Consider the following 15,112-nt stretch of genomic DNA (forward strand, 5'->3'; position numbering starts at 1 on the left):
AAACTGTACCAGAACCACGCGACGCTGATTCTCTGACGATGATGCTCCGTGTGACTCAGGGCTGGCTGCCGTGTCCATGGCTGAGCCCCGTGGGGTTCACCTCCTGCTCGGGGGCGCCTGGCATATGCGGCAGTTCACGGCGTGGCTTGGGAACGGCACGTGTCCTTGTACCCATGGCCCTGGGTCACGTGGCCACACCCAACCCGGAAGGAGGAGGGTGACGGGTCCAGAGGCCCGGGGCTGCCCGCCAAGCTCAGATGGCCGCACTAGGCCAGACTCTCCCACAGTCTGCTCGGACGCTGCACCAGGAAGGGAAAGAAGCAGGGCTGTGGAGTGGGGTCAGTTCCTAACCCCCCCGCCCCTGGTCACCCAGACGGGAACCTGGGGGCTGCGGCCCCTGCTGGCTGGAATAAACGTGGGCATAGGAGGGCACTCACAGAACCCCCGGGCGAGAGCCGGATGCGGACTTGCTCCTTAGGGCCGAGGACCTACCACACCCTCCCCCACATCACCCCTGCCCCCCTCCCCCCACCATGGAATAAAGTACCCAGCCCCCACACATCGGCTCAGAGGGAAAGACCGATACCGTAAGACAAGAGTATGCTCAGGTCAACAGGTGATGCTATAAACCAGGAGCTGGTCATGTCCAGTCCGCCACCTGTTTGTAAATAAAGTTTTACTGCATGTGTCTATCGTCACGGACCGTGTATGGCTGTCTTTGCACCACGACGAATACTTCCGACACAAAGCGCGTGGTCCTCAGAGGTGAAAATACTATCTGGCCCTTTGAGAAAAAGTGCCAACTGCTAGTACACAACACGAGAACAGCTTTTACAGCCCTCCCTGAACCTCAGGCTGTAGACTCAGCACGTCTGTGCATTAACGTTTAACCCAGAGACTACGAGCCAGACGGGGAAGCGGGGGCACCGGAGAGGTGAGGGGCCTTCTCAGGATCACAGTCGCTGTAAGACCTGACACCAGACAAAGTGGGTGAATCCAGAACCCACGCTCAGAACCCCCACCGGCAGGTACCACCCCCACATCACAGGGGTGCCTGCCCCCCAAGGGAACTGTCCGATGAGGACGGAGAAGACGCTCGGGGGACAGAGGAGAGGCAAGCCTGTTGCAATGGGACCGGACGGGTCAGAGACCAGAGGAGGCTGCTGGCAGACAGGAAGCTGACAAAGCGGGGGCAGCAGAAGGGTTTAGGTTGCCCAAAGAGATCTGCCAGATCCAGAGACGGCCAGCCAGGCCTCAGGTCCGCCCAGAGAGGAAAAACGCCAGGACACCCCCCCCAATATTTGGGGGCCTTGAGGCGAGGCTGGCCCCGGTAAGCTGGGGCCAAGGCGGGGCAGGCGCCCTCGAACGGGAAAGGGGAAGGCAACCCCCGGCCCCCTCTGGACTCAGGATGCCACCTGACCACGTAATGGAGCAAACCACGAACGACCAACACAGTGGAGCAGCTCCAGGAGGGTCCGGGTGGGAACGTCAGCACCAGGAAGACGTGAGCTTCATGTTCACAAAACTGGGAGGTAAGAGGGGTAGCTCCTCTCCCCAAACCCCAGGCCCTAGTCGTCCCAGTGCAACTCAGAATGTTCTAGAGAACAAATGAGAAAATTCAAAAATCCAGTAAAGACTGCGCAAGAGAGAGAGTACAGATCAAAACCGGAATGAGCATTAGCGGAAACCCGCATATGAACCATCCGTAAACGGAGTCTAAAAGCACAGAAGGGGAACGAAATGCGGAGAGCGGCCCAGCCTCCCAGGGAGTCGAGCGTCCATCAACACTAGTTACACTTCGTGATGGGGCAACTCACGGGTTTAGGAGCCCTGAGGACTCAAACCCATCACAACCACCTCCCTCCAGGCGAGAAGACTTTGGAAACACTTCCACGTTCTTTCCTGACAGTAAACGAGAAATCGATGTAAATGTCCTGAATGACTCTCCCAGCCGGGTCCTGGCCTGTCCTCTCTCAGCCTATCTAGAGCCTTCTGCCAACTACTGGGGCTGAGAGCCTGCAAGCTGCACCCCCCGCCCCCGGCTCCTTGGCCACAGGGGGCCCTGGAGGAGACCAGGCGACAGGCGTTCAAGGGGCAGGAGGGGATGGCTCCTGTGTCCAGCAGCTTGGCGGGCAGGGGGCGCGCACCTCTTCTGTGGATCCCAGTGTGGCAGCCGCAGGTGGGGACATGGGTCTCTGCTGTCCCCAACCTCCTACAGCCTCTTGTGGTAACAAATGCCAAGGCTGCCTGTCTAAAACCTGCAGGGCTGTTTGGTTCTGCTTTTCCCACCACAGCCGATGGTGCACTCACGGTGCAAACACCAGGACGTTCCCACGAGGTCAGGAAGAAGCCAGGCTTGCCGGCCACCACCAGCCACCGCATGCAGTAGGCACAGGCCGTGTCATCGGAGACCAGTAAGCAGGCATGGGCTGGAAAGGAGGGTTCATCCGTCTACCGACGTCCTAACTGCACACCTGAAAACCCAGGAGAACCACCGCCCGGCTCAGGAGGCACCGAGCACAACGCGGACACGGGAGCCGCACACGAGGTGCTGGCCGCTCTGCTGGGAGGAAAGAATTCAGCGGAAATGAGTGACGAGTGCTCAGGACAGACATTATGCCAGGAAGTGAAGACTCTGCATGACTAAAATGTTACCCACATTGAAAAGTAAGGAGCAACAAGGGAGACACAAGATGCAAAACAAGGGCAGCGACACACCGGGCACCGCGCATCTGCAGAGGGACCTCCCCCGGGCGCTTCCCTGCACCGTACAATTGCACAGGGGCGCCTGGCCGGCTTGGTCGGAGCAGCGCGCGATGCTTGACCTCGGGCTCGTGAGTCTGAGCCCCACGTTGGGCGTAGAGATTGCTTAAAATAAAGAAGAACAAAAATAAAACTGCATCAAGTTTTTAAAAGAATCTATTCTTTCATGGGGTTTCTGATGTCACCAGGTAGTTGGCAAAAGCACAGTTTAGGTCCGCCCGGACAATTTCCTCAACAAAAGGAGCCCCTCTCGTCTGGGCCCTCATGCCTGCCCGAGGCCTGTCCTGGGCGAGGACACGAGGGGGCCCACGGTCTCATCCCAGTCAGGCCTCCACGTCCGGTCGGCACAGTCCCAGGACGCTACAGAGCAGGGCCCGCAGCCATGCTCTTCCGCTCCACGCATATGGCAAGAACACGTCTGCCCCAGTGCGGCCAGTTGCCTCCGGATCAGGAAGACACACCACCTGCTCGCACGTGAGAGTGGTGTGCGGTCCCCAGTGGATGGAGGCCAGTCCCTGAGGGTCCGTCCCTGCTCAGGGTTTTGGGACAATGCGTCGACGGCCACCGCAGTGTTTCTAAGAGCTGCGCCGTCTACATGTACTTGCAGAAGTCAGGCAAACCCCTCCGAAATCTCCTAACTGCCGCAGTGAGTCCCAGGCCACTCGGGACGGAAGAATCCTTCCTCCCCATGATGCCCCCCAGGCTGGGTTGTCCGCGGCCCTAGCCACCCTGCCCTGGGAGCCTGGGGGCTGGGACCGAATCTTGGCCGTTTTAGGCAAGCCAGATGGAACGGGAGCAAACTCAGGGCTTTGGCATCACCACCGCGCCTCAGAACAGAGGCTGAACCGACACCCCGCACGCACTCTGCTGCCTGTCACTCAACGTCTGCTCCTTCTATTCTGGGCTTCGATTAAATTATGACTTTAACAAATTTATTGTGTTTTGAAGGTGCAGTGACTCATGTGCTCACACGGACGCCCGAGGTCTCAGATGATTCCTGCTGCGCTCATGGCCTCCCTCCACTAGCAGAGGCCCCGAGAGACTCGGTTTTCCTTTGAGCCCCCCGGAGGCTTGACCCGGCCATGTCTCCGCTCACCTGCCTCTCCGCACGTCTACTATCACCCCCACTCGAGGCCCGACCTCCTCCAGCGGCCACCGTATCCACAACCACCCGCTGGGCAGGTGCTCACGCCGACCCCAGTGTCCCCCAGCTCTCCGTGTGCAGACCCTCACTTCCGCCCCGAGATCTCCACCGCGGTGTTGCTTGGGGCATCCTGCCACCCACTCCTTGGCATCAGGCGACACATACCGTCCTCAGCTCCGCTCTGAGGCTTCCTTCCAGGCCTCCATGTGCCCGTGTCTGGACCCTACACTGCCAGTCCTCCTAGGGACCGGGCAGCGGGGCCTCAGTTTCCCTGGAGCCCACGCGGTTGTGGATAGCTCCAGGATGACCCTCACATCTCCAAGCCCCTGTCTCCTCCTTGTGAACACACACCACCTCCTCTGGGACTCATCCCTGTCCGCCTCGCCACACGCTGCTCCTTCACCACATTCCCACGCCCGCACTGGAGCACCGGGTCCCTCCCTGGGCCGGGGCCGTGCCTGAGCCCAGCTGAGGTCTCTCTGGAACTGTAGGCAAGTGTTCAGGTGTACTTTATAAGGAAGAACACACAGAACAGCACCGGCTAAGTGGCATTTAATATCCAGATGCCACTTTGAACCAAGAACAATTCACTCAAGTGCCGAAGTCAGCACACAGCGCATGGAGCTCTTTCATTAACAAACAAGGTGTAACAGGTCCGCTCTTTTTTAGACAGTGAGCACATGTTCCACACTAAATGGGTGTAATATGATAACTCGAGGCACACAGTTAAAAGGTCGTATATCTCAAAGCAGTGAGCCAACTGTAAATATTTTAATGGCAGCTTGCTCATCTGAGATCTGAGATCATGCTAAGTGCGAGAAATGTCCCCAAACTGCAATTTTATGGGGGGACTTGCTAAAATAGTCACCTCAGCTACAATCTTTAGCCCATTTTTCCCAGAATAGCTCAAACAGAAGCAATTTTGTAGTTAATTTTCATCCTGGCCATTGTCTGGGAAGGATGGGCCGTCTGTGTGCTGTGGAGCATGTTCTTCCACAACGCAGATGTTTATCTTGTGTTAGAAACACCTGTTTTATGCTGTGTGTGGCGACACAATGCTGACTAAAACCCGGGGATCCTATGTAGCTGTGAGCACAGAACGCAGCCGACCAGGGTGGGCGCTGGATTTGAAGGGGAGAGAAAAGAAACCTTTCTTTCTCCCCATCCTGAGGCCCTGGCAACGATCGCGCTCAGTGCAAGCTGCCGGCTCATTTGGCAGACTTCTACCGCAGCTGCCCCCCAGCACCAGGCTCGGCTCTGGTGGTTGGTCGTCCTGTCTGTCTGCAGGTGTGGCAGGTCGGGCTCCGCGGCCCCTGGAGACAGGCCCACGGCAAGGCCTCAGGACAGCGTGCTCTAGGCGGAGCCTACACCCCTCCCACAGGCCAGGAGCCGAGGCGGCGGCCATGCGTACCCCCGCCAGGCGGAGCTCCCCCCCACGTGTCCGGTCCCTGCAGCTGCCCACACCCCTGCTTGCTGGGGCCTCATCACATTTCACGACTCCAGTCCCTGTGGGTGTCCTGCTGGCCGTGAGGGTTTGTGGGCACAGTGCTAATCACCCCCCGACCGTGACGGGGGACACAGCCCAGCGGTGCATCTGTTCAAAGGCCCAGCGCCAACATGGGCAAGGCCCTCACAGAGGCGCATTCTTTTTTTTTTTTTTAAAGATTTTATTTATTTATTTGAGAGAGAGAGAATGAGAGACAGAGAGCACGAGAGGGAAGAGGGTCAGAGGGAGAAGCAGACTCCCCGCCGAGCAGGGAGCCCGATGTGGCACTCGATCCCGGGACTCCAGGATCATGACCTGAGCCGAAGGCAGTCGCTCAACCAACTGAGCCACCCAGGCGCCCACAGAGGCGCATTCTATCAACGGTTCACCATGAGCTGGGCCTTGCTGTTAACATTTTAACATCTTACTAATCCCTGCAGCGACCCTAAGAGGCAGTGTCCCTGCTGCTCCCCTTTCCCAGAGGAGACTGGGGTACAGGCAGGTTGCTCCGAGGTCGCACAGCTGACAAGAGGAGGGCTGGGCCTGCACCCCAGCTGTGGCTCCAGACCTCAGGAAAAACTGAGTGCTGTGTGCATGAGCGCCTCCCAGGCTCTGTTCCTGTGGGCTTCTCAGAGACTTCCTGACTCTGTGAGCAGCCATGCCCAAGACGCCTGTGCACAGCCACGCAGCGTAGCCCGTCTGCTCCAGCCCCCCAGACACCCCGATTCCCGGCTCCAGCCCCCCGGACACCCCGACTCCCAGCTCCAGCCCCCCGGAGACCCCGACTCCTGACTCCAGCCCCCCGGACACCCCAGCTCCCCACTCCAGCCCCACCAAGACACCCCGGGTCCAGCCCCCCGACACCCTGGCTCCTGGCTCCAGCCCTGTGGCCAGTGCATGTGTGTCCCCATGCTGCAGCCTGCTCAGGCACGTGCAGGACCTTGAGCGTCCCTCCGAGCTGGCTGTAACATCTGCAACCCTCACTGATTCATGAGTCACAAAGAATGCGACATGTGTTCACTGTGTACTTGTACCAAGAACATGACTGTACCTTAAAAAGTATTTTTTAAGCAGCGTGACTGCCTACAAGGTGTCAGGTACCAAGCAAATGCTCGGGGCACAAGCGCACTCAGCGCCACCCTGCTCTCTCCAGGAGTGCACCACGGGCTGGGGACACAGGCACATACACACAGTTGGGGTCAAAGCAGGCACATAAAAACGGCCCAGGAGAGACACCCTATCCCGACTAACCAGGTGTTTAGAGCTTCTAGACAGACTGACAGATCCTGTAAAAATAAGAGACAAACTTGATGTCCTGGGATGTGACCTCCCCTCGTGAACGTTGTAAACAAATCTACGCGTCAGTCTGGTAAAGCAGAGAGGCTGTGTCATAGGGTCACACACAAACACCGAAGGGACGAACTTGTTTTCAGTTCTACTTAGTGCACCTGGGAACGTGACAGGCAGACCATCTCCGGGGACAGAAAGTGCTATGCTCTGGGCAACAGAGACATGAGTGACGTTGAAAGTCTGACCCTTTTACACCCACACCCTGACGAGTTCATATAGTAAAATCAACCATCAACCACAAAACAAAGTCTTCTGGAATCTCACCATTCAGGAAGTGTGGGGTTGGGATGGGCCGACTGCCCTCGGGCATATTCCAGAATTCCCCGAGACCCTGGTCAGAGCTGCACAGACGCACGGGCAGAATGCATGGAACACAACCACAGGACCTTTCCAGAAGCTCTGAAGCAGGAGGGGTGGGGGAGGGCAGGGCCCACCTGGCGGCGTGACAAAGATGGACAGAGTGAAGGGACCCAGGATGGAGTTGGTCGCAGCAACCTCAGCCACAGGCCCAGGGGCCTGGACTGCATCCCAGAAGCAATTGGGTAAGTAATCAGAGGAGCTTCGAAGCAGGAGAAAGACATTTTAGATTTGTGTTTTCAAAATATGGCTCAACTCCAACATGGGGGAACTGACAGCCTGGGGAGCCCCAGGGACCAGATGCCCCAAAGAGGCTGTGGTCAGGGTTCAGGCAGGGGAGAAGGGAGAATCTGAGACACGTTTAGGAGGCGGTATCAGTGAGATCCAGGGAGGAGACAACTACAGATCGGGAGGAAAGTCCATTTGTCCCACAGCTGCTTTGCACGCACAGGTGGCAGCCAAGTCAGGTGGGTCAAGGGACTGAAGGTCAGGAGGGAGGTGAGGGCGCACGTGTTCGTGGGGACGTACCAGTCACCAGTCTGATTTACAGCTGAGCTGAGTTACCACGAGCCGGACCGAGACTGTTGTCCTCAGAAAGGCCTGCTTGCAAGGTGGCCCTTGGCTGGAGTCTGGGAACTTGACTGGTAGACAGCTCCCTCCACCGATAAAAACCTCCCCTGAATCTTAAGAGTGGTCTGCTGTGCGTACACAATATGGTTTATGCTGAACACCCGTTTTCCTTCTGGGAGTCTGGAATATTCTGTCACGTGCCAGCCCCCAGTAAAACCGCCAACGGTCACAATTCCTTGCCGGCCGGTTGTGGTCTGTGTGACTCCAACTCTTGGAAGCTCCCACCTGCTTTCCTCTCAACTCCACCCCATGAGCCTCTTCCCTTTGCCAGTTCTGCTTTATACCCTCTCATGGCAAGAAATCTTAGCCTTGAGTCCTACTATGTGCTGGTCCTGTTGAGTTCTGCTAAATCACTGAACCTGGGGGTGGTCTTGAAGACCCTGACTCAGAATATAGTCGGTATTTTTTCAAATAAACAAACTGGGTGAGTTCAAGTCAGCGAGCTGAAAAGAATTCTAAACAGAGTATATAATGACTATCCTAGACCAGTGGTTTTCAAGCCTTTTGAAACAGTAGGATTCCAATATAAAGTTTTATTAAGTACAGTGGCTGGTATTTTTTAATTTATTCCACTTATTGGTAATATCCATGAGCACAGAAACCCACCTCCTGCCCACTATGGCATCCCAACACCTAACCCAGTGCCTCTACTCCTATACTCAGTAGGATGTTTTCAATAAATATTTTATAAATGCAATTAAATAATTTAGGTTCAAATCCACAAAATTTACTTAGTACAAGATACCAGCTGATGAGAACAACAAAGTTAGTTTGATGAACCAAACCAAACCAAACAAACAAACCCATACTTGCAATGGAGAGAACCCTAATACGATGGTGAAAACCTCATGCCTACTCAGCCGCCATACAGTTCAATTCAGAAATCAGCAGAATCTTAAAAATACGCTCTTTTTTCTTACCGACTTGTTGTCTGGAAGCAGGAGTGTAAGCCGACCAGGAAAGGGTTGCTGGATGCCTGCTCAAACACATGCTTCTCTGTCTGTACCCAGTCAATATCCTGAAATAGAAACCAGGTCATGTTAATGAGGCTCCCGAATACTCTTCATCCTTGAGAAGGGGAGGAAAGAGAGAAATGTCTCTCACCTCTACTTGTAAGTAGATAGTGCAGACAGGAAAGGAAAATGTCCATTAAGAAACAGATCACCACCACCATCCTCATCTCCACTACCATCCTCACTGTCATGTTCATCACCATCACCGCCACCATCACCACCACCATCATCATCACCACTATCACCATCATCACCACCATCATCACCATCATCACTACCAGCATCATCACCATCACCACCATCATCATCACCACCATCACTATCACCACCATCATCACCATCACCACCACCATCACCACCACCATCATCATCACCATCACCACCACTATCATCACCACTACCACCATCATCACTACCATCATCACCATCACCACCATCATCATCACCATCATCATCATCACCACCATCACTATCACCACCATCACCATCACCATCATCACCACCATCACCATCACCATCATCATCATCACCACCATCACTATCACCACCATCACCACCACCATCATCACCACCACCATCATCATCACCATCACCACCACTATCATCATCATCACCACCATCACCATCATCATCACCATCATCATCATCACCACCATCATCACCACTATCACCATCATCACCATCACCATCTTCGTCACCATCATTATCACCATCATCACTACCATCATCATCACCACCATCACCATTATCATCACCATCACCATCATCTGTCACCATCTCTACCCCCATCACCAGCTGTGTGCTGGCCTCTGAGCTACAGGCTCTCCAAGCACTGCCTCATGTGCTCCCCGTGACAGCCTTGGGAGGCTGGGTTTCATCTCCACTTAAGACATAAGGAAACAGGATGGATGCTTAAGCAGATTCCCCAGTGTCCCATGCCCATCTCTAGAGCACCAGCTCCTATCACAGGGCTGTCTCCCTCCCAATCCACGCTGGAATTTGGGGAAAGCTGCAAAGTCAAGTCTGTGCCTCCCTCTACACACTGGGGTTTCCCTGTGTGTCTCTGCTTCCTTCTATCTCAACTCCTCTCTGCCTTTCTCTAAAAGGACACCTCTCATTGGACTCACGGCCCACCTACATAATCCAGGATGATCTCCCCAAGATCCTAACTTAATTACATCTGCAAGGACCCCATTTCCAAATAAGTTCAGACTCACAGGTTCCAGGGGTTAGGATGTGGACATAACTTTTTGCAGGCCACCATCCAGCCCACTGCCGTGCCCCTACGGCCTAACGTCCACGGCCCAGACACCAGGGTCTCTCACAGATGCACAAAGACATGCACATGATACATGGAGACATGGGGACACACACACACACACGCACACACACAGCTTCTACTCACTGACTCCTAGAATCACATTTTTCTCAAGAGATCACCTAAAAGTCCCACCTCCACATCTTGGCCCACAGGGGACAATCTGAAGATGCCAAGAATGAACCAAAGCAGTGAGTGTGTCCTGAATGCCTTTTCTTTCAGTTCTACAAACTTGACCTCAGACACCCCACTAACTTTCCAGCTGGCCGGGGCTCCAGTAAGGGGGTCTGGAGTCACCCTGCTGCACTGCTGACGAGCCGTGAAGATGTGAGCAAGCCACTGCCTCCCGAGCCTTAGTCTCCTCAGCTGTGAGGTGTGGGCAGCACCACTCACTCATGAGCTCGGCACTCAGGGGCCAGCTGGGCAGTCTGTGCTCGCACAAATGCACCCTGCTGGTAGGGCAAGTAAAAGTTCTAGGTTAGCCCCAGCTACTTGCTCCAAACCATGAGCCTGGGCCAGGGCTGGGGAGCCCTCCTGTGGTCTGCTGGGCCCACGGACACCAGGTTGCCTTGTACTACGGGGCCCAACAGCATTATTGCTGCCTATGCGTCAGTGCTTCCTCTGCTTCTAAGACACGGAGTCTGCGTTCAACTGTGAAAGAAAAAGACCAGAAGTACATGAAGCCAAGAAGCCCAGAGAGATGCTCAACATCACTAGTCGTTATGGAAATGCGGATCAAACCCAATGAGGTGCCACTTCTCACCCACCAGGGTCACGACAATCACAAACCAGAAAATGGCGAGCCCTGGAAAGGGTGTGCAAAACTGGGACCCTCACACGCTGCTGGCGGGAACGTGAAACGGTGTACCTGCCCGGCATGGTTCGGTGGTTCCTCAAATAGGTCAGCGTGAATAACTCTACGACCCAGCAACTCCACTCCTAGGCAAATCCCTCAAGAACCAGAAACAGGGACTTGAACAAATACCCACACGTGAACATTCACCACGGCACAGCTCACAGTCACCAAAAGGTGAGCGCAACCCCAATCTCTATCAAGAGATGAACCAAATGTGGTCTACTCATAAAATGGATTATTATTCAGGCATAAAAAGCAATGAAGTTCTGGGAAGCCTGGGTGGCTCAGTCAGTTATGCACCTGCCTTCGGCTCAGGTCATGATCCTAGGGCCCTGGGATTGAGTCCTGCACTGGGTTCCCTGCTCAGCGGGGAGCCTGCTTCTCCCTCTCCCTCTGCTCCTCCCCCTGCTCATGCACACGTGCTCTCTATCTCAAACAAAAATCTTAAAAAAAAAAAAAAAAAGGGCAGTGAAGTTCTGATAGGCGTACTATGTGGAGGAACCTCGGAACATGATGCTCATTGCAAGAAGCCAGACACCAAGGGCCACACAGTGTGATTCCCTCTACAGGAAATGTCGAGGAAAGCTAAGTCCAGAGACAGAAGGCAGATGAGCGGTGCCAGGCGCAGGCCGTGGGGGGTGGGCACTCACGGACACAGGGTTTCCTTCTGGGGGGGGATGACCGTGTCTTGGCATGAGACGGCGGGGACGCAGTGCCACATCGTGACTGCACCAAACGCCACATGAACGTATACTTTAAAATGGTTAAAATGGTGAATTTTGTTATGTGCGTTTTACTTCCATGGCAGGAAAGAAGCATGGGAGCCAGGATGAAGACCCCAAGTGGAGCGCGAGCCGGCGTCCACGCTCACCTCGTCATCGTGGACCAGGTCCTTCTTCACCACCTTCATGGCGTACATCTGATCATTCTTCTTCAGCCGCACCAGGAGGACCTTGGCGTAGCTCCCACGCCCGATGACCCTGATTAGGTCGAAGTCCTGCAGCCCGAGCCCCTGAGATATTTTGATTCCGTCCATCCCATCGATAACCGGCTTGAGGTCCTGAGGACAAGAGAGAAGTGAGAAAGGAAAGACTCCCTGCGGAGGTTAAGTCCCTGCGAGCAATTCTGCTCACAGGCTCTGACTCCACGACCACCCCAGACGCCCCCCTCACAGCCCGGGGCCGGCTCCCAGGACAGGCTCCCTCACCAGCGCTTTCCTGGGGGCTACAACGCCTAACTAGCTGGTGTCTGCAAAGCCCGGCCACAGCCCCGCGCTGGGGCTCCAAGAACGAAAGAGAAAGGTGATCCGATTAAGAACAGGAGCTTCCCTCCTACGAATTATTTCTGGCAAGGGTATCTGTGGTGGAGGCAGGAGGTACCTAAGTGCTCCTGACTCATCCCAGATGCAGATGTTATGTTAATGAGACAACTTTTGAGAAGCCCCAGGCCACCTAAAGGTGGGACCAAGCAGGTGATTAGAAGCTTGGAACTCAGTCTCTCCCCTGACCTCCGGGGATGGGAGAGGGGTCGGGGATTGAGTGCATTCTCCGACGGCCAATGACTTAATCAATCATGGCTCTGTAATGAAGTCTCCAAACAAACCCCAAAGGACGGGGTCTGGAGGGCTTCTGGTTGGTGGACACGTGGCGGTGTGCCTGGACAGGGCATGGAAGCTCCGTATCCTTCCCCCATCCCTGACCTCATGCAGCGCTTCCTTCGGGCTGTTCCTGAACTACATACAGCCTTTTATCATAAGCTAGTAATCTATTAAGTAAAATGTTTCTCTTGAGTTCTGTGAGCTGCTCAAGCAAATTAATGGAACCCGCGGAAAGGGTCATGGGAACCTGATTTATAGCTGGTTGGTCAGAAGCACAGGGGACCACCTAGCCTGCAAGTGGCCTCTGACGGGGGGCAGTCTTGTGGGCCTAAGCCCTTGGGGTCTGATGCTAGCTCCAGGTAGATGGGGTCAGAATTGAGCGAAATTGTGGGACACCTGGTCAGTGTCCTCCAAGAATCGGAGAACTGCTTAGTGATGTGGAAAAAGTACAACAGACAAATAAAGGGTTTTATGAAAATAAAATTTGACAAAAATTGCAGCTCAAGAGCCAGCCCTGGACCCACTCTGCCATTTGGGCAGAGAGGGTGCTCGGGAACTGAACCCACAGCAGATACAGTGCCACACCTGGACCCTAAAGAGTCTCTGGGATGGCAGCCTCTGGAAGAGTCATAAAGGATGTGCCCCAGACAAGAGTGAGCTGTGCCACGGCAGCAGCCCATGTTTCTGGAGCCAGGTCCTGGGCTGGTGCACGCCCTCTCCTCTCTGCCCCCCAACAGACCAACTTCACCATACTGCACAGCCCACCCACCAAAGCAGGAGGGCCCCGTGCCCCATGTGGGCCATGCCCATGGGTGCCAACATCCTGTTGCTTCATGAGGTACCAATATCCCAGGGATGGGAACACTTGTCCTGTGACAGGAGACAGAAGATAGTTGCAGAAAATGTAAGCATTTGTACCTTGGGAGTGGGGAGAATCAAGTTACTACCGAATGTGGTGAGCATCTATCAATCTACCTCTGACGTTGGCCCACCCAGCCATAAACTTGTCCAAAACAGGACAAAGGACAAGTCTGGTTCAGGGTGATTCCTCCACGTGGATCCCTGCAGACAATGGCAGCTGTGCAAGAGTACGAAGTGATCCCACTCTCCAGGGACCAGCCTTCCCACCTTTTCTCGAAGCACATGAGCCTGGGGTCTCCGTGTGCTCCTTGCAGCCCACTGTGGGGGCCCAAGCCACCCTGTACTGAAATGGGAGGAGCCACACTGACGACCGGTGTTGTGGGAAGCTTCCCGTGTGCCAGCCATGGGGTAGGGGTTCATACAAATGCTCTCAGTTCACCCTCACAAAAAGCTGTGGTCATTATCCAACTTGACCGAAGAGGATTCTGAGCCTGACCCAGGCTCGGACCAGGCCTGCCACTTGGGCTCACCTGGCCAAGTTCTCCCAGTTCTGCAGAGCTGTGAGAATAGTACACCACCACCACATCCTCACGTCTGAGAGTTAGCACTGGCTTGTGTCGGCCGCACCCGCTTGCTCTCTGTCCACCTAACAATCCGGAGATTCCTTGTGTGCTGAATACTGGAGACTCCATGGCACTCTGCCCTGAACCCCTCAGTGTGCATCACCTGAGAGGTCCACAGACCATGCCCTCACAGTGAGCAACAATTCCCAAGCCTGTCTAGTTCATATTTAAATTTCCATAACTGCCCCAGAAATGAGCTAATGAACTTCCAAAAAGAAACTGGAAACACTAATGAGCCATTTTATACACTCACCTCAGAATCATCTTTAATGTTGTCATGTTTCCGGGTTGAAGAAATGTAAGCAACTAGTGAAGAGAGAAAGAAAGCAACAGGACATTGCAGGCATTGTCAGGAACGCAGCCTGAGACACAGGGGCTCCCACGGCCCCTCACTCCTCTGCGGACACCAGCGGCCCACGCCAGGCCAGCCACACTGAGGGCAAATCACGGAGCGGCCACACCTAACTGCAGAGCCCTAAGAAAATGTAGCTTCTTGGTCCCACCCAGGCCTCCTGACTCTGCACCTCTGGGGGTAGAGCTTGGGAACCTGCATTTGTGACAGGTTTTTTCAGCGATTCATCTAGAAGTAAGTATTCACAAGAGTTTCGTATCTAGCCTTCCAGATGTTGTTTTTAGAGTATGCAGGTGGGTGGAAGAGAGGATGGATGGATGGAAGGATGGATGGATGGGTGGATGGATAAGTGGATGGTGGATGGGTAGTAGTTGGGTGGGTGTGTGGTGGGTGTGCGCCATTGTTGTTTATTAGAAATCTCCTTTGTATGAGGTTTTGTGCTAAATGCTTTATGTTCTGTGGTCTCATTTCATCCTTCAAGCACTCTCAGGGCACAGAACTCACATTTACCATGCTCTTAACAGTGCACAGACTTTGGGAGCTCAGAGCCGGGCTATCGGTCCAACTAGTATTCAAAATCTTTCTCCAAATGCTTCTGAGCATTAAAAAAAAAATGTCTCTCCTCCACCAAAAAAAACCCCACAAAATCCCACAGAAACCTAAGAACCAACTTGACAGCAGGCTTTTCCATGGAGACCAGCCTATGCAGCAGCCCACCCGTGGGAGGGCCTGCCTATGGTAGCCGCCACAGTATCTTCTAGA

The 15,112-nt window shown here is 54.4% G+C and overlaps 1 protein-coding gene across 7 annotated transcripts in view; it reads right to left on the reverse strand.

The window, feature by feature from the left end:
- PRKCZ (protein kinase C zeta) overlaps nucleotides 1-15,112 on the reverse strand; it is a 108,153-nt gene that overhangs the window by 10,776 nt on the left and 82,265 nt on the right. For all 7 annotated transcript variants that reach the window (XM_025856337.2, XM_073903496.1, XM_073903497.1 and 4 more), the window contains 3 exons: nucleotides 14,252-14,304; nucleotides 11,789-11,977; nucleotides 8,651-8,748 (listed from right to left, as the gene is read on the reverse strand). In XM_025856337.2, coding sequence (XP_025712122.1) covers nucleotides 8,651-8,748; nucleotides 11,789-11,977; nucleotides 14,252-14,304 — 340 coding nt within the window. The remainder of the gene's footprint in view (nucleotides 1-8,650; nucleotides 8,749-11,788; nucleotides 11,978-14,251; nucleotides 14,305-15,112) is intronic.

This window comes from Callorhinus ursinus, unplaced genomic scaffold (assembly GCF_003265705.2).
Source record: "Callorhinus ursinus isolate GAN/ISIS: 27379988/994484 unplaced genomic scaffold, GSC_fseal_2.0 scaffold18, whole genome shotgun sequence".
NCBI classification, from domain to species: Eukaryota; Metazoa; Chordata; class Mammalia; order Carnivora; family Otariidae; genus Callorhinus; species Callorhinus ursinus.